Below are 19,525 nucleotides of genomic sequence, written 5' to 3'. Positions count from 1 at the left end.
TGTTTTTCAGCTTTTAAATAAAACAGATTAGCATATGTCACTTTTAAAACGTATAGCCAACTTGGAGAAAAATAATTTCCATTGACTTTACCTGATGAGCTGGACCTGCTCCCCATGCTGCTAGCTTCTTTGTCATAGTTGCCATTTTCCATTTGATCCAGTTTTTTCCGAGCTGTTTGGCAGGATACAGTACATGCAGGTGAGCGTCATTCTGTTGTATCTACAGTATTTTCATATCATCCATCAATTCTGTCAGTCAAATTGAATGAGGAATCTACATCTGGGTATATCTAAACAAATGGAACTGATTGTCTTCTTCTCAAACAAATATTTTTTTTTACTTCACAAAGTCTTTTCAATGTGGTATTATTACCACATTGCACGCTGTATAGGTTGTGTATCTTCAATCTCAGACTCGCGAACTATCTATTAAATGGCAACTGCTGCATGCTTAATAATGTACTATAATAAGTAAAAAGGTTCTATTTAAAAGCAGCGAGACTTGGCTGAATACAAAAGGAACACAAGAGGTCTTAATATATCCCTTAAAATGATGATAATGGTTGTCAGTAAGCAGATGTCTCTATCCAAAATGAGTTACAGAGATTAGTGGATGAATAACGCATCAACAGCTGCTACAGTCACTTTATAGCAGGCACTTCGTTTAATATCTCATCAAAAGAGATTAATTATATTGCTTAAAACAACACGAGTCAGTAACAGGACCCTTTACTTAAACTGGACCACCTCGTTAAAATTTTTCTATCAACCAGATGTTTTAACATTTGTGGAGGTGAGGGATTTGTGAAAATTCCTTGTTTTGTTTCTTAAAAAAACCCTAAAGTTAATGACAGCAATCAAAGGAGATGAAAACAGGTCAGTCAATAATTCTCCTCATTTCTTCATTATTGAATGTTAAAAGTGTGCTTCTACAGATAAAGACACACGAAGAATGGACTAATTGTTAAAAACTGTACATACAGTATATTATCCTATGAAGAATTAATGTCTAAAACAATTAAGATTTCAGAAATGGATCAACAAGTGGAAATGAGCAATGATACTGTACTGTCCATAATATATTTTGTTGTAAAATAATTATTTCTACTCCAGTGTCTGTATCAGTCTACTTATCTGTTTATACACCATAGATATTGGTTAGTTTATAAGCTGTTCAATGTTCTACATTTTTTAATACTTTAAATGTCTGCTAATTTAATAAATAAATGGGCTACTGTCTTTCTCCTGAACCTTTTTTCCATTTCATGTAGTTATTACCACATGGGATTTCCATTACATGGACTCACTCACCCTGTAAAAGCTGTTTGGTGAGATCTTTAATATTTGCAGTCTGCTTCCTCTTGTGCGTAACAAGGTCATCTTTTAGCTCTTCAATGCGCGTTTTCAATTCTGCCGTTTCTTTCTGTAGGGATGATCTCTCATTTTGAAGGGTGTGGACTTCCTCCTGTCTGAGCTGTTCCTCCTTCTGTAGTCTCTCTGTCTGAAATGGGAAGGGGGGGGAAACAAAGCCAGTTTGATTGATGTATCACGCAACACTGTCAGCAGCACATAAACTGGAAACACAACCTCCCTGACACGTTAATGTACAATATGGACACAAAGGTTTTTTTTTTTCCAGGAATGTCAAAAGTTAATTAGAAACTCAACGCAAAGGGAAACGATGGGATAATCATCAGGTATTAAAATGAAAACTTCCTTATGCAAATAAGGTGTTTTATTTGTATAAGGAATAGTTTCTCCAAGTAGTGTGAGCCCGCTGAGAACAAGTCTGTGCTTTTATTTTGCAGCTTTAATGAGGCAAACCTGAGTGCATAAAACAGTTTTAACAAAAACAAGAAAAAAGGTCTGCTGGCCCTTATCTCATTAGCGCAAAAACCAGCCAGTGTGTTCATCTGCTGTTTTTTATGTCTGGCAAGTTTCACAAAACCCTTGAAACTAATACCTACTTCAGACCTGGGAAATAAGCAGAGCTGGAGTTAAAGAAGGCTGGCATAGCCAGCTCAAAGCGCTGCGACTCACCCCGAAGGACGGCCACATTCTGGGAGCTGCGCAAACTCACCAGGTCAGCATTGCTGCGCTCCTTCTCTTCTATCTGGCTCTCCAGATCCCTCACCCTATTCGTCGATTGATCCAGGTGTGTTTGCAGTGTGTTGCTCTCGGACTGCAGCTGGGCATTTTTACTGGTCAGCTTCTCGGTGAAGCCAAGCAGCTCTGACTCTCTCTTTCGACTGCCTTGGATGTCCCTTTGGAGATCTGTGATCAAGGAGTTCAGGGTCTCCACCTCCTCCTTCAGGGATTGAATGTCCTGCTCATCTCTGCACACAATTAAACAGATTAAAGTGATGACTTATTTACCTGAAACATTTTGATTTAAGATATGAGATGTTCATAACCTTTAGCTACTGAGTGTACACATCTGTGAAACTGGAGCTCTCCAAGACCGGGGTTGAAGACTGTAATTTACGGCTGCTATCTGCTTTACATACTGTGCTTTGCAAAGTAATGGATTAACAGACCTGAATAAACAGATTTTTAAAAGAGCACAATTTTCTCCAGCTTTTCTTTCAGTTACATTGAGACTGCCGCATTACATCTGATGCTATTTAAGAACGGGGCACAAAATTATAGTTGGAAACGCTGAGCATGTATACAGTCCCAGTTTGAGAGAAGAGATTCAAAGAAGAAAAATAATATGCTCATTTTTCAGTGTTCCTAAAACTCATTGTAAATCATGTCTCTTTTTAGATACGGTGAGCATTGGTTTTGAAGAGCAGAATTTTCACACACAGTACTGTACAAAACATCCTTATTACATGGCTAATAGGAATATCAGTAAGAATTAGATGTTGCTTTAATGAGAGGATCTGTACACTGTACTTTGTAATCACTTTCAGTAAATCTATAGTTAAAGAAAACCTGCACATTTGATCAAATCAGATCCAAATACAATGCTAATATACTGAAAGGAACTGTAAGTTGTTTCTTATTTTCCATATTTATAGCTTTATTACTCAGCTAAAGCTATTTGAAGAAATATGGTATATTATTAAGTTCTTTATACATGATAATTTGAATTTAGTACTGCAAAACACTTTATCCATCATTATAGAAAAGCGGAAGATGAAAATGCAAAAAATGCACCTTCAACAGAAGTCACACTCCTGACTAATGATTGTGTTTATTTTAAGCCATCTGTGACCCATGAAAACAAATGATGTTGCATTCACATCATGTCACACCGGGTTTTCACAGTAAATCCTTATTAAAATGCAACAATAATACCCTCATCATATAAAAATAAATAATGCACTCATCTGTAATTTGTCCCTAGAGCTTGTATTAATTATGTAGAAAGATTCTATTCCGAGACCAGCAGAAGAAAATTAGTTCACAAATAAGTATGCAGTGCTTTTCTATCAATATGTCTCTATTGCTGCTGGGGAGTTATTCGTCTAGACCAGTGGTTCTTAACCTTAATGGCAACCTTTGGTTCCCAAAATACATTCTTGCACCCCTTATTAAAAATGGTTGAAGTAATTTGATTTACCCTCTAAAAAAATCTGGCATGTCCCAGACCACCAGGAAAGTACATCTTGCATATACCCCATGTTAAGAACCATTGATTTAGATTGATCACTATTACATGGCTAACACAGGATAGTCTCAGGGATAGTGTCCAACTTATGACAAAACACCTTGTTATAGAACTTCTATTGTACATCCTGTAAAGATGTGCGAGTCTACAATCTTACTTCTGATGCTGGTCCTCCAGTTTCTGGACCACTTTTAGTCGCTCCAGCAGATTCTGAATTTCTGATTTCTGTCTGTTGATAATCTCCCGATACTTTGACAACTCATCTTCTGTTCGTAGCCTTTCATCCTCTAGGCATTTCACCTGCAGGACACAAGGCAGTATGTGACAGTGCACACATTAACACCCTAATTAGCAAATTTATAGCACCACGATTCTAGAACAAATAATGTATTAAAAATACTCTTGGCATGTTTTCTAACTGAAACAAGGTACAGATTTGATTTGATTTTGTCTATGGTACTTCAGAGTACTGGTGTTGATCATTCTTCAAGATTCATGATGAATTATCATTTTCGTGATCTTTTGTCCACGTCATGGCTACATAGTTGCAGCATTTTTGTGCAGTGCATTAATAACTAAAAGCTGACAGCTCTGAGCATTTGTGACTGCAAAGCTCAGGGGAAATCTGTTATTATCCCCATAAGATAAATCAAAGTGTTAAAAGCAGATGTTTGTATTCCATTCATCCATTTTCTGTTAGACACCATACTTAGGTTTCAACACAAGTTTAAAAATATTCCACAAAGGTCCAAAATATATATTGATATCAATGATACAAAAACAACTATGAGAACACACAACACTATTTTAAAAAAAATAGTTCAGCTTTGGTAACACTGTAAAAGGAAAAAGCTTAGTATTATTTAGGAGCGCAAAAAGTAAAACCAGCTTTCAACACTGGAAGGGAAATGAATATATTTACTTTAAGTTAGTTTTTCCACTGTTATATTTTTTCCATGGTATTACATTGTATCATAATGCCATGTAATGCAAACTCTTTCCAGGGCCAGTAAAAACTGCCACTGGGTTGACCAGGTCTGTGTTTTAGGATGAAACATAAAATAACTAAAAATTACTAAAGCTAAAAAGTACCATACAGTACAAGCCCTGCTGTGTACCAACATACAACCATTTTATACTTTGTCACATTCTTGGTGACTTAAGTTTTTCAGATATTGTTTTTTTCATACAAGTAATACAATAAAGCAAGCCCATATTTACCGCTTTTTCTCACTGACAATTTAATAATAGTTGAGGTTCGTGATAGTATGAGTGCAATAAGCCTGAGACCTGATATGCCTGATGTGCATCACTGGTGTAGAAAATGACTGTATTCTGTACTTTATTCAGTACAGAGACACTAAGCAGTGTTTAGGATAACCGAAATGTCAATTTGAGACAACACAGCCAAAATGTTAAGTCAAGCTCTGACTTAAGTTACTGGAAAATTCCAACAGTTTTAATTAAGTCCCTTGGCCTTCACTGTCTAGTTTTGTACTGTGACGCACCTTTGTTCTCAGTGTATGTAGTTCATCCATTCCTTCTTTAAAGGTTCTCTTCAAATCTTCAAGCTCTTTTATTTTGGCTTGGTGGAGCTGGAAATATAGGGCACAAGTGAAAAACCAAACCATTTAATTGTCTTGTGTGCACTTTCAGAAGCAGACATTCCTTCTCTTTGTGTGATGCAGGGACTTTCCCTCTTGTCTTTATGTATATAACCAGTGCTAAACTGCTTTGACTCACAGGACTCCCATGTCATGTTTTTAGAGCTCCTGTGTTTTCTGCTGTTCCAGAGATTGGGGTGCTTTTCAAAAGACCTGCTTAGTGTAAAAAAGAATGTTGTGGAAATGTGAGCTTGGCAAAAATGATTAAGCATCTGAACTTTTAGATGATACTCTATACAAAAAAGGAAAGTGTTTTTAGGTTTTCTGTACTAAAAGTACAAACTACAGTAGGTGTCATATTTTAGAATGGAGAAGAAAAACTCCGGTCCTTGAGGGTCCTCTAATTTTCATTCCACCACTGATCTTAATTGCCTACTTGAACTAAATGTGAAGAAGTGAAATAACCTGTTCTTGAGGGCTTAATTAGGTGCTAATGGAAAGATACCCGTGAAACTTGCAAGATCTGGCTCTCAAGAACTGGAGAACTTGAGACCTAAGTTTGTGATTTGAATCTGAAGTAATAATTTGAACTGCTATTTTCTACTATTTGTTGAAGCATACTAGGACCATATTTCTGGTCCTGGAGTGACTCTGTGCCTTTTGGCCTTTGTTCTACAAATCTGCTGACAAATTAAGCCTACTGAAAAGTATTCTGCACCCAGATCTCAGTCATTTCCCAAAGTTAACTCCTTTAAGCTCTTATTTCCAAGAAATGTTAAAAAAAGTTTATGAAATTGTTGCTTTCCTACTGTATAATCAGTAATCATTTACAAATCATGTTTATGCAAATAAGGAATAGAATTGTCATCACTTATCAAACACTAACCTTGCAAGCATTCTTACTGATGTACAGAGCCATTGTCTGAATTTTGAAGTCCAGTTTTTGGCACAGGATTAATACTATTTTCTAACCTTCCATTGCTATTCAAGAGCACAAATTGATTTTCTGAAAAAGCTAATAGTCCATGTGATGATAAAAAAGCTCATTTTACCTCTAACTGGTCTGTTTTTTCTTGTTTTTGCTTCTCTAGTTCACCCTTGGTTTCTCGAAGCTTCGCATCCAGCTCATTAGATTTAATTTCTTCTGACTCCTGACAGCATAGACAAGAAACAACAGTTATTCAGAGGTTATTGGAAAAAAAATCAGCTGGAGATGAAAGCTGTTCTGGTAAGTCACTCTATTTTCAATTAACATTTCCAGAGCCCCGAGTGAAAGACATGTTAAAAGACACAAAAAAACGATTATCCTCTGCTGCCCCCTAGTGAGTCTATTTTAAGCTTTTAAACATTATTTCAGATATGAGAAATTTTAATCTGTATGTAAGCCTAAAATACTATGCATTGTTTACAGTCAAGGCAGTTAATAATTTGAATGTTTCATTCTTTCCTTCCTTAAACCTACATTTGTATTCCACATAAAATGCACACAAACAGAAGCTGTCATTTCCTTCAGTAGTTCTGTAAATGCTGGATTAGAATGTTAATTGTGCAGCCTGAGATATCAGATTTTTTTTATGCTACATACTGTATATTTTATCGTCATCATAAATGAACTCCTTCCAGGCCCTTATTTAAATTTAAAATGCTCTAAGTCAATGTTGTTGATTACAATGCAAATGGGTTTGAAAATTCACAGCATGTAATGCTATTACCACACAACTGGAGTGACAAACATAACCACGCTTTTACATATTAAGGAGACAGATTTAGATATGGACATTAACCCCCATTTTACATGTTTTTTTTTCATTTGAGAAACAGATTGTTGGACAGAGCAACACTCTGTCTCAATTCAAAATACACAACATGCTAGTTTGTAAATAAGAGAAAACTAGTCTTGATAAAGAGCTCAGAACTCTTTGCATTCTTGATTATTTTATACATCAAACAGGCCAGAATAGTCAAAAATTAATCATGCTATGTTTTCTGTGTAATATCATGGAAAATACTTCTATGTATCAAAGATCTAATAATTTCAAAAGAATTTTCCTGCCAATTTTTTTAAAATAAGGTCCTCTTAACATATTTAGCATTGTGGCATAGTGGAGATATAATCATGAACAGGAAGCCAAAGGACAGTGCACAAACAGTTCTAAAACAAGACGTTGGAAAAACAGATAAAAGAATGCTGTCTTTGTGTCTTTTGTACACAATCTGTTTTTGTGCTTTTTGGTTCAAACACACTGTAGCAAAAATGTTTTACAGAGGTATTAATTTTTAAGTTAATAATCTAAAAACTACAATTTAAAAGTTCTCCTCCATGACCAGCACACACCTGGTATGTTTTGATCATTTCCTGGCAGTTTTTTCTTATCTGCTCTGCCTCTTCCTTGGCTTGAGTCAATTTGCTTGTAGTGTCTCGGAGCCTATCCTTGGTTTCCTTGATGAAGAAAAAAATGTGCACTTCTCAGTTTTGTAAGTCCTGTGGGTAAAATTAATGATCTAAAAGGTCCCTGAAGATGGAACAATGGTTCAATATGGTCTTTGTTTCACATGACAAGTTTAAACTTCATGAGGATTTTTTTGTATAGTATACAAGATAAAAAGTGACCTCTACAAAAAATAATGTCCATTCATAATTAGAATACCATGTTTATACTGTATACAGCTTTAAGACTACAAAAAACGTTAACATACAATATTTGTTTTATTATTAAACAAAGGTATTAGGCCGGACATTTACTTTCCATCAACATTTTTTGTCAAACTGTACATCTAGTGTTTCTAATTAAATACAGTTTTACAGTACCTTATGTGCATCAGTTTCACTCTTTAACTTGTTTTGGGCCCATTTCACTTTGATTATATGGGAATTGACTTCCTCCTTGAGTTTCTCAATCTCACGTGTAAATCTGGTAGCCTCTGCCTCCTATAACAAGAAATAAAATATGCCGAGCGTTAGCCATTGATTAGGGTGATTTTATATAGTATGCATTCAATACAAGACTGTCCTCAAACAAAACAAACAATGCTGATAACAGTACTGTTTTTTTTAAATCCCTAAGGATCATTTAACAAAGACAAGTGAAAACACAGAGTGTGCTCAGATTGATTGGATTAACCAGGCATGTAGCAATCCCTGCAATTAGGATGTAAGATTGTTCCAAGTGTGACTGCAAAGGAAATGTGCACCGACTTCAGTATTTTTAGAGAAACAGAATGGGGGAAAATATACATTATTTATCTTAAAATAGCAGAATATACTGTAGGTAAGTTAAAAGACATACCTATTTTATATAGTTGTATATTTATATTAAGGTAAGTTATAATTAAGATAAGCAACCCACAGCCTTGCTCCTGGGTTGAATCTTTTTTTAATTACTCATCATACCATGTTGATAAATAGCATCACCCAAGAGAGGACTTTATATTTTGTATTATAATAAGCGGAGCTGTCGTGAGTGAGCCACAGTCAGGAGTGGCTTGGACAGTTGAGTTGTTGGGGTTAGAAAGGACACTCGGAAAAAGGGAGTGGACTGGGGTGGCATGGAACCAATACAATCTTTGTTACATGGTTTAGGATAATCCATGTCTTGAAGGAAAAGGGTCAAAGCCCAGTGACCTTTGTGTCATAGAGCTGCTGCAGTCTTCCCTTCTCCTGCGTGAGCTGCTTCACTCTGTTAGCTTGTTTCTCTGCCTCCCTGTTGGCCTCGCGGAGCTTTTTTTCCAGCACTTCCTTCTCCTTGCGAAGGTCCAGAGATTCTTTCTCCCCTCGAACATATTTCATCACCATCGACTCTTTCTCTTGTCTCGCTTCTTCACACTTCTTGTTGGCCTGAGGGAAAGAAAAACAATGCACATTGAACACCACCAAGCTTCATTAAGTTTAATCAGTTTTAGCAAGCCTTATGGTCTTCGATTCTTAGCTAATTCTCCAACACATCCAGGAAAACAGGGTTATGACTTGAAAAATTATTAAAGGAAAAAATGACATTTCTGGCTGTCCTGTATTGGATAAAGTGGCTAGAAAATGGATGGATAGACTTTGAGGGTGAATAAAATCTGTCACTGCAACTATATTTAACATGTTGTTATGTCTGCTTCAGTGCTTCTGGTCCAAGACTACTATCAACTGTCTGGACAACTATCCTATTAGTTGCTCTAGCAGTTTGTATTTCATCAGCATTCTGAAATCACAAAGGGAAACTCTCCACATTGAATGATTACTCAGGAGGGCTAAATTATTTATCCAAGAAGCACTACTTGTGTTTCTCCAGCAAACGGTTTTGATGGTAACCTTAGATTCTCATTAAAATACTTACACTCAGAAAATTAGAAATTACAACAATTTTTTTGTTTATGCTTAAAAAAAGTAAGTATATAAACTACAGAGTGTAATCATAGGCATAAACTGATAAACTATCTCTTCACAAAATCAGACGATGTCAACTTGACTGTGATGTCATCCTGTTTGTCCTGTTTTTGCAGTGTTTTGCAGAGCAAACCCCTGTGGTTCAGCAAAATGAACCAATAACATGAATCAAACTTTTGCTACAGAAAAACCTGATAGGCCAATCCCAATGAAAAGGGACTTTGTTTTCTCCAGGTTTCAAATGTCAAACTGAATTCGCTTAACAAGTGGACTTGCAAGGCAGAGACTAATATTCTTTGTGTTATTTCTTCCGATTTCCTTTAAAGTCTCACAAAGCAGATTTCACCAAATAGGCAACATTAAGGATTAACATGAGCACACAAAAAAGATTTCCTTTTGTAAACTTCTTAAGTTACTTTTTATAGTACAGCTCAACTTAATCAAAAAATGGAAGAGTGCAACTTTAAGGAAGAGTAGAAATAAGTGATAAGGCTTATGACCATTACTGCACCTTGAAATAAAGATGGCCTATACTGTGAATTAAACAAAATGTAATGCAGTATAATGTTATCTACTGTAGTTTCACAGGATAGCCATCAGTGTATTCAAAATGGATTTAGAAGAGGTGGCTCCTGCTTACTTTGAATAAACAACATTAATATAGGATAAAAACAGAGAATATAATATGGTTCAGAAGGCTTTTGATAAAGATCTACAATAAAGAAAGATTCATTCTTAAACTGAAGGCTGTAGGCACAGAAAAAGAGGTGAATATTCAACAGGAGGTAACAATTAGTCCAATACCAAAATAATATATACTGTATTAAGACCACTGCTTTGCTTAATGTATGTTATTCTGATATAGTTAAACTAGTTAGGTTCAACAGAAATTAAAAAGATTTAGACAAAATTTAAAACTGAGCAAACCCCTGTGGATGAAACTAATTTTAGGCAAGTGCGGAATGCTACAAGCTATATATAAAGGTTGAAAAAACAAACTGCACTGTGAGATGGGAAACACTGAATATGAAAAATAATAAAAAGCAAATAGCAGATATCCTGGATGGAACCCCTGCATAACTGCCCTACCAACAAGAGAAGGAGCTAAAATGAAACAAGCAACAGAGGACACCACATAGAAGTCAAAGAAATCAATTTAAAAGTGAGAATATGAGGCACTTGTTTACCCAGATGGTTGTGGGAGTATGGAACATGGTGCCTAGCCATCTTTTTGTAGCCCCGTACCTTGGCTTCTTTTAAGAACTGGATAGGTGAGAATCTTTTTACTTAATGTTCTTGTGTGTGTTATAGTAACTGTCTTCAGCTGAATGTGGCAGAAAAACAGGTCACTCAGTGTAGTGGACTTACCTGATCTAGCCTGAAGACCATCTCCCTTTGCAGCTGCTGAATGGCATTCTTGGCAGCATTGTCTTGGAAAACCAGTTTGTCTTTTGAAGCTTTCAGTTCTTTTGTCAGCTCCTCCACTCTTGCCTCCATCTAAAAAGAGAAGGAAATAAAATGTAAAGCAGAAACGGGGTGTAAACTCCACTCACACTGGCTCGACAGGCTGAACTGTGAGCAAACACGTCTAACGTCAACATTTTTTAGAACAGAATCCTTCAAAACACTTAGAATGATGTGTCTGTGCAGTTTGGACAACTGCTACCCAGATGCTTTCAAACTGTTGGCTGAAACCAGGAAGGGCACTTTTGATAGTAATTCACAGGAACATTATCACCATTTTTTAAAACCAAAGCATGGTTCAGTACTGGAATGGGAGATTTCTTAAGGAAAACCTGATTACTGCAACTGGTAGTAGTGGTGGAGCAGTAGGTGGCCATCTCCCTCTGGATCTGAATTTCTAAACCAATGCCCTAGTATGGTGACCAGGGTCACTATGTTGTAGAAGGTGCCATCTTTTAGATTCAACATTAAACTATAGTCTAGATTACATGGTTATTAAAAAAAGACATGATACTTTTTTGCAAGAATATGCATGTTAACCCCAACATCTTGGCTAAAATTGGCCATATAATGGAAGCAGCAGAGGGCTCAAGAACTGTGCAAACGTACACCTCCCATGTAATGCAAAAATAGAACATAAGGGTTCACAAGGCTGTCAATCATACCAATAAACAGGTTTAAGGTAAACTGTTCCATTAAACTTATAGTGATACCATAATGCAGGATCTACCCCAAAAATGGGCTGTGGTCCTACAGACTAAAACTAGTGACTTATTCTGTGCGACATTGTACATATCAACTCTAGCTGCCATTCTTCTATATGGATCTACAGTAGATAAACATTCTTCCACTTTTATTTGAAGTGTCTATACTGTAGGATCTTGAAGTATAAAATAACAATATGTAGGACCAAGTGAGGTTGGAGGTAATAATACCTCTACAGGTTAATTCATTGCCAAATGTGCTGAAGTTGTTTTGTACCAACTGAAAGCTGTAAATACTTTCCTCTTTACCTTTTTAATGTTACTTATATACTGTTTTTCAGTCTCCATCCTTTTCTTGAGTTCTTCTTTCATGTTATCCTTTTCCGAACAGATAGCTAAAATAAGCTCCTGATGCTTTTTGTTTTCATCCAATAACCTGTAATATATCATTGTTATTATGCAATTAAGAACAAGCAATCATTACCAAAAAGGCAGATGCACTCCACCGAGGCATATTTAAAGTTCTTAAGCACTGGAGGAAAAATTGCTAAGAAGTGTCAGACATCGCTTACAGATAGGTAGGACTGTTCACTACTGTTAACTCCTAACATTACAAATCTAAGGAGAGAATAGATATTTTACCAATGCAGTTTTTGTCTCCGTGTAGTACGCAATGCACTACATAACAAATCTACTGCACTGAATTATAGATTACAAAAGAGATTTCTGTTTGTCCATCCATAAGGTAAAGCAGTGCTAGCCCACAGCAGAAGGAAAAAAGAGGCACTACGTATAAGTATATTATACTTAGAAGAATTATCACAGCACTGCATGAGAGCTCCTCAAGCCGTAGACCGTTATGTAAATACTACGCTACTGGCACAGAGATGGGCACAGTGGCACAAAAGGAAAGGCAGCAAACTAGAAACTTCAAGCAGATGCTGAGAACTGAGAAGAAAAATAGCTGTAAAGTTGTACACTCCAAACCACTTCAATCTTGAAAAAACAAAATGAATCACTTAATCTGCCTTATCATTATTAACCTACTCCGCTCAATTAATGGACTCTGTAGATTCTGTGATCAAAATATCAGAAATCTCCTTTCGGCAATGTGCTGAGCAGCGGGAAGAGCTTGAATAGGATGTAGCTGCGGGCCTAGCCTTAACTGATCTGATATTGTGATGAGGGTAACAATGTGTAGAACTGAATTGAACGTTCCAGTGCATCCACCGGTTTTCGGTAGGATTAAGATCTGGGGATTGTTACAACCCGAAAAGGTGATTGAAATCTCAGGCCCCTTGTGTCAGCTACCGACTGTCTAACTGAGAGTCACTTGACTGTGTTAGTCTAATATTTTTCTGGCGTTTGCTGGTGAGTGTATACTATTATGGACACCTGGAAAAAGCCTGGCAGTTCTTTACTTTTTATACAAGGATAAAGAAACTTTTGAAAACCAACACAGCTCAATGTTTAGTGCTGCAATTAGCTCATCAATCTGATCAGCCTGCTGTATTTTTTATTTTTCCACTACAAAATTGTTAGCTTATTATAACGGATAGGTTATTTAATTCAATAATTGAAAGAACATCAAAACAGAGCAAAATTTACAAAAGTAGTCAAAACATGCCCGTTTGATTTTTAAGATCAATTTTAAAACGTTTTGATGAGTTACGTGAATCGTTGAAGCTTCATACACTTACCTTTTTATTGCCTTTTCTTGCTGTGAACATTTATCCTGCACACATTTTTCAAACACAATTAGAGAGTGTTGGTCCTTTTTCAACCCATTGGGTAAACTACCTTCATCTGTAAACGGGCACGAAAGCAGCTCAGATTCAATCTCATCTAACAAAGACTCCTGCGATATTGAACGCTGGATTTCAGACATCAGCTTCTTGCTGCACTCTGTGTCATATGGATTTGTTGTGCTTGAGTTTTGTGAGGGCTGCAAATCATTTATGAGCTCCTGTCCTTTCACAGAATGGCTTTTCTCATTGGATGGTGTGCATGTACTGCCCTCACCATCTCTCAAGTCATCCACTGCTGGGAATGGTGACTCTCTAGTCTCTTCTATAGCCACTTCTTTGTCTACAGGATCTCTGCTCCCATCCTGAGTTGGAAACAAATCTTGTCCGTCTTCCACAAGTACATGTTCAGTGCGAGAGTTTGTCAAAGGAAGGGGGGAGTGCTCCGATGAACAATCATCCTGGGGCTGCGCAGTTACTCGGTCTTTTATCTTGGTTGTTGTGATGCCATTTGCGGTCTTATTATTCCCGCTTGCAGCTGTGGATAAATCAGGGCTGTCCTGAACCGGTTCCTGAAGTCTTCCATTGGCTGCTGGGAACTCTGTTGGGGACACAGGTTGTTCCATTCTCTCCTATGAGATCTGGCCTGAACAAAAGATACACAGTTAAAGCAATCAACGTCAGCTGTAGCACTCCGACAGAAACATGTTAGCAGTCTCCAGCAGGACAGGGTAAATGACTGATGTGAGATTTTTCTGCTTCACATACAGCACCAGACAAACCTCATTTTCAACAGTACAGGACAAACCTGCAGAAGGCCTGTCCAGTCTTCAGGTTTCGGCTCTGTTTCTCATTTCTTTCCTCTTCAGAGGTGTGGCGTGAATGTTCCCGGTTCCCTAGAGTGCATTTCCTTAGCAAAAGAATGCTAAGGTGTGGTGTGCATTAAAGTAATTGTTAGAGTAGTCCTCTATGAAAGTGTAAACTGTTTTGCAACTCAGGGGTGTGGACCCACACTACAGCACTGCCCTCGTTCATCTATTACTGATTGCATTATCTTGGACATATGTGAAACTTCTGTCAGTTTATTGTGAGACATTTTAAAAGCACTGCATGATTGGTTATGTTTTCTGAAACTTCAGGCCTATTTCCTTCTATGCATCAAACCCATGTCCAGAGATGCCGTGAGAAGAAGAAATGACTGAATCGGAGTATGAAATCTGTCATTTCCCGAATTAAAACGTTAACCTGAAAGAGCAAGTAGAATACCATGCTATGAAATTCCTGCGCATAAGGTGAGCTTAGTATCTGAAAAAAACTTTATTATGGATATCTTTATTAAAAATAATACTTGACCATCATAATATAAAAACATTTTGCTATAGAAACTGAATATTGTTTATATTTAGATATAGATTATTTTATGTCTTTGTCAGCATGATGAAGACATTAATATTAATTATCAAATTGTGAAACATGGAGCTATCATACTATTATCACGTAATAATATATAATAATAACAATACCTATTTATAAACAGTTTCAAAGAGCAGTAAATACAGTTATATACAACACAAATTAATCAAACAAAATAAAATACAGAATAAAAAACAACATCATATCCAAAACAATACAGTAGCTAAAATCAGATAGAGCCAAAAGCTTTCTTGATCTAAAATCTGCCATAGACTGGGCTGCCCTGATATCATAGGGCACATCATTCCAGAGAAAGGGAGCAACAGAACAAAAGGCACAGTCTCCCATAGAAGACACCATAGTCCTTGTGACACAGAGATTAAAGTATTCCTCTTTAACAGAATGACTCATGTGCTTAGTCCTCCATGTCTTCCTTCTGTTTACACTGTAACCATTTCTACCTAAACATGTAATCTACTGCTAATAATCAAACGCTCCATGCATTCATCTGATGTCTAGTATTCAACACAAACATGCTGGTATTTCTCATATAACATACTTTGAGATCTTAAATATCTACAGTATGTACAGTATATGGTCAAATCAGACATAATTGTGGACCACTACAAATATGAACTAACATGAAATATTACACAGCTTGCAGGCTGCAAAAGATCTAGTAGATGTTAATTCAGAACTGAAAATTCTAATGAAGAATAGGCTGTTGAGCCTTCTTGAGGTATTAAAAGTTGTTATTATGCAACCTACTGCAGTCAATTATTTTATTTAAAAATGCTGTCTTGTAACACTTACATTTTCTATTTAACCTCAGAAATAGTTTTTTCCCTTAAAAATAATCAAGTACACTATATACTGTAATATGTTACAAGAGCATAGTATTACTGTACATACAAACCTAGCTAAAACACTCCAGTGAGCCATAAACAAAGATTAGTAAGACTCCATCAATGACCTTGTATTATATCTTACTACTAGGACCTCTCCATTTATACTACTGTCATGTCTCAACAGGATTGTTTCTTCAATTAATTAATATTTCTTGAATGATTTTTTCTTTTTTCTCATCCTTAAAACTTTATCTAAATTCATCCTCAAATCATGCTATATTCTCAAGGCTGCACTGTTTCTGTATCTGTTGAATAATCTAATCAATACTTGGAGATGAAAATGTTACTTTTCTTTTAAAACTTGTCAGTTCATTGACATCTCTTTACACATACAGTATCACAGCACAGAAAACAATTTCAAAAGTATTTTCAAAACAAATATGAATTCCTCTACCTTCTTGACACCTTTAAAAACTGATAGTACTTCACACCAAATGTTAACATCTACAATAGTGACATTGGAAAGAACACTAAGATAAAATAAGTCAGATTCTCTTTAAATTCTAAACAAATCCAGATTTTTGTATGTCCTTCAGGAGATTAGTGATAGATTAATATAAATATTAAGGAGAATGCACTTTTCAAAAGACTGAAACATTTAGTCTGTCTAATAAATTAATTAAACATCTCAAGGTAATATAATAAAAACAAATGTTTCATTTGGTCAAGAGAATCAGGTCTATTAAAAAGAGAATGGATCATCATTCTTTTTAAAGTAACATTTATCTCTGCACTGCAATACATTTACCTGAGATATGAATTATTGTAGCTTTTTGCTTTATTACACGCTGTTGAATTTACAATCCAAGTACTGTGCTGAGGATTGAACTCTGAACAGTATTACCATAATGAACATATAAAGATAAAGTTATTTAGTTGTTTCAGCTTCAGGCTATGTACATCATTGAGATTTCTAATAGAAATCTTGTTTTATGATTTTAATATTTTTCACGGCTCACTTACCTAAACATAGTGAGTCAAGGAATAGTGTTAACAGGGTCTGTGAAACTACTGCTAAAATGTTTGTAGATTAAATCTGTATTTCAAATTTATTATTTGTTTCCTATTGCTTAAGATACAACACAGTTGACAGGGTGGAAGAGTGGTAAGGGCTCTTACCCCATTACCACAGGGGCTGGGGTTCAAGTCTCTATCACAGATGTTAAATTCTCAAAAAATAGATTTGATCCTGTGTGCTCCACTCAATCCTTTAATTTGTAACTTTAATCCATTCAAAGCACTACTAGGACTGCTAGTTATCATAGGCAACTGGCACACTGTGTATTTACTTATTCCTTTGGTTGTCTCTTATTCATGCCTATTTTTTACACAGGAGTTCACATAGATACTGTATCATTTCACAGCCATCTAGATATTAATATTGAAACTAGGAACAATTTTCCAAATATGTAATCACAGACATACCAAGAAACATCTCTTCTGCTGAGCTGTACTTGAATGTTTGATATCAAATTACACTGTTGTAAAAGACTGCAATAAAACTTATACAATACTTGGTCTACCAAACTTAGTACCATAAAGAGACTGAACATATAATTTGTGTTCTGCAAATTATTAATTGAAGTGATAAGGTAGTTGTCAAATGAGTGTGGCTATTATTTGCCATAGTCACTGTTAAAAAGCATTTATGCGTATAATCAAAGACACCTCGTGGTTCTATTCTAGGAGTACATACAAAAATAGAGAGACTGTTACAGTATATTGTATTTTAAAGTGTCTCCTAAACAACATATGCTTGCATGCAGGCAAAGTGATCCAGAGCTTAAGGTGAAAGCCTTAGAACCAAAAGGTTCCTGGTTCAAGACCCAGCTATGCCATATAGCCATAGTGCTTAATCCCCAAGCAAATTACCTAAGGCACTCTGTGTTTTATATTTTGGATGAGACATAAAAAGTGCAGATAAAATTGTTATTAATCTTGCTGCAGTAGCAGATCAGGGTGTACACTTAATCACAGTTTCTGTTAGTAACTTTAAATAAAATTGCTCAGTGACTATTTACAATAACATGACTCGGTATGATACTACAGTAATACAAATATTCTTAGCACACACTTTCACACCTCATACCTTTTCTGTAACTAACGTGTAATCATAAAGCAACAGACAAGTCAGAAATCCTTCTGTACTGTGAACTACACTTTATGCTTTTACCTTTCCATTTCAGTTCAACAAAACGAGTTTGAAAATGTAAAAAAAAATGTTTGAAAAATAAAAAAAAATATTTATATACACGTTTCGGATACGTTTTTGGTGCTTCATTTGTTTTCCTGTCAATGCAGTTGCCTGCGGGTCAATGTCATTCCACCTGCATTGCATACAGCTGCACATTCTGAGAAAGATCTACACACGTCTTCAATTTGGCTTATATTAATCATAATTATACTTACTCAACTGGTAAAAACAGCTAATTAAATCTCGTCCACAAAGCTCGGGCTTTTATATAATTTTAGAAAGAAACATTCCTTACACAAACAGAGATAATAGAGCAGGTGGATACCGAATACAAACAGGAAATAGAGAAAAAAAAACTGTCCACAGTGAATACTTAAAGCTGAGTAACATAAACGTCGTTCCTACATGGACTGCAGAACCAATCGAAATATTGTATAATTTTATTTAGGCTTGCAAATGAAATCTTAAAAAATACGATCTCTGGTGTCATTTTTATACGTGTGAACCTGCAAGCGAGCAAGTACAGTAACACACCTTCTGCAGCCCACTGTCAAAACTAACCTGAAGCAGCCGGATCGCACTTCGCGAACTGGAAGTATCTAGAACAGCGCGGGATCCGACAAAAATAAACAGACAGATGAAAGAGCGAATGAAGTACACTTTCACCCACCCGTTTAAGATCGCTTCATCATCCGCCTATAATTTTTACAACAAAAATAAAACCAGGGGTCACTCTCTCCCTCTACCGAGCCGCTCCGGGGTGACACATCAACAAAGATGGCTACCCTAGCAGAAGCAGCTGCCTAGCGACCCAGCCTATAAGAATTCCGCTTTCATTTGATGTCAGGGTTTTTAAAGGGCGACGGATCCTGTTTAAAGGGCTTTTCCCTTGCATTTTCAATAGGAGTAGGATGATACCTGATACAGTTCTGTAGACGGGGTGGGAGTAGGGTGATGCACAGCTAAGGTCCTGCAGACAGGGAATTTTCTTAAATTCCTTTGGTGAAATGATTCTCCGTGTACTGATAAAAATGATCTTTAGTCTTAGAAGTAACACTACCTTAGTGTAAAATATGAAACCCAAATATCCACATATCCTGCATAAATGAAGTCGCAGGAAATGCATTGCTTTTATGCATTGGATTTAAAGTGAAAACCTCATTTTTTATTTCGAAGGAAATAAAACAGTCCTAATAATACTGTTGGCCCATACACAACAGGATAATGTTCCACGTGACGTGAAAAGTAAAGGCTGTGTATTTTTATAGCAGTAAATAAATAAGGTGCGCAAATAATGGCAATGATAATTACAGTTGATTGAATAACTGTGACTGTGTGACATTTTAAAACTGCCCATTGTATTTATTAAATACGTCGCTTGATTGGATCTGCCGTGCAAACCTGTTAGATAACTTGTATGTACAGGACGTTTCTTGAAATAGTTTTAAGGCCAGCTTTGCGACGCTGCCCTACACAAAACTACTGTTCGAATAATAAAAATGTAA

At 36.2% G+C, this 19,525-nt stretch overlaps 1 protein-coding gene across 3 annotated transcripts in view; it reads right to left on the bottom strand.

Annotated features, from left to right (window-relative positions):
• Window positions 1-18,799, bottom strand: part of ccdc186 (coiled-coil domain containing 186) — a 28,822-nt gene extending 10,023 nt beyond the window's left edge. For 2 of the 3 annotated variants that reach the window (XR_016091090.1, XM_088917064.1), the window contains exons 1-13: window positions 18,691-18,799; window positions 13,461-14,151; window positions 12,070-12,196; window positions 10,961-11,089; window positions 8,843-9,055; window positions 8,030-8,149; window positions 7,556-7,660; window positions 6,273-6,371; window positions 5,125-5,211; window positions 3,774-3,916; window positions 2,081-2,336; window positions 1,312-1,501; window positions 92-172 (exon numbers count right to left, since the gene is read on the bottom strand). Coding sequence is in view for 2 of the 3 variants with exons in the window: in XM_088917064.1 (XP_088773190.1) it covers window positions 92-172; window positions 1,312-1,501; window positions 2,081-2,336; window positions 3,774-3,916; window positions 5,125-5,211; window positions 6,273-6,371; window positions 7,556-7,660; window positions 8,030-8,149; window positions 8,843-9,055; window positions 10,961-11,089; window positions 12,070-12,196; window positions 13,461-14,131 (2,221 nt within the window). In the remaining variant the exon portion in view is untranslated. Of the gene's footprint in view, window positions 1-91; window positions 173-1,311; window positions 1,502-2,080; window positions 2,337-3,773; window positions 3,917-5,124; window positions 5,212-6,272; window positions 6,372-7,555; window positions 7,661-8,029; window positions 8,150-8,842; window positions 9,056-10,960; window positions 11,090-12,069; window positions 12,197-13,460; window positions 14,152-18,554; window positions 18,615-18,690 lie in introns of those variants that run through there. The other variant, XM_088917065.1, reaches the window with a different exon arrangement.
• Between the last annotated feature and the right edge of the window lie 726 nt (window positions 18,800-19,525).

The sequence above is a fragment of the Atractosteus spatula genome, chromosome 5 (genome assembly GCF_055471065.1).
Source record: "Atractosteus spatula isolate fAtrSpa1 chromosome 5, fAtrSpa1.hap1, whole genome shotgun sequence".
In the NCBI taxonomy this organism is placed as follows: domain Eukaryota; kingdom Metazoa; phylum Chordata; class Actinopteri; order Semionotiformes; family Lepisosteidae; genus Atractosteus; species Atractosteus spatula.
The sequence above is the reverse complement of the archived record's forward strand: the minus strand, read 5'-3'. Positions and strand labels throughout refer to the sequence as shown.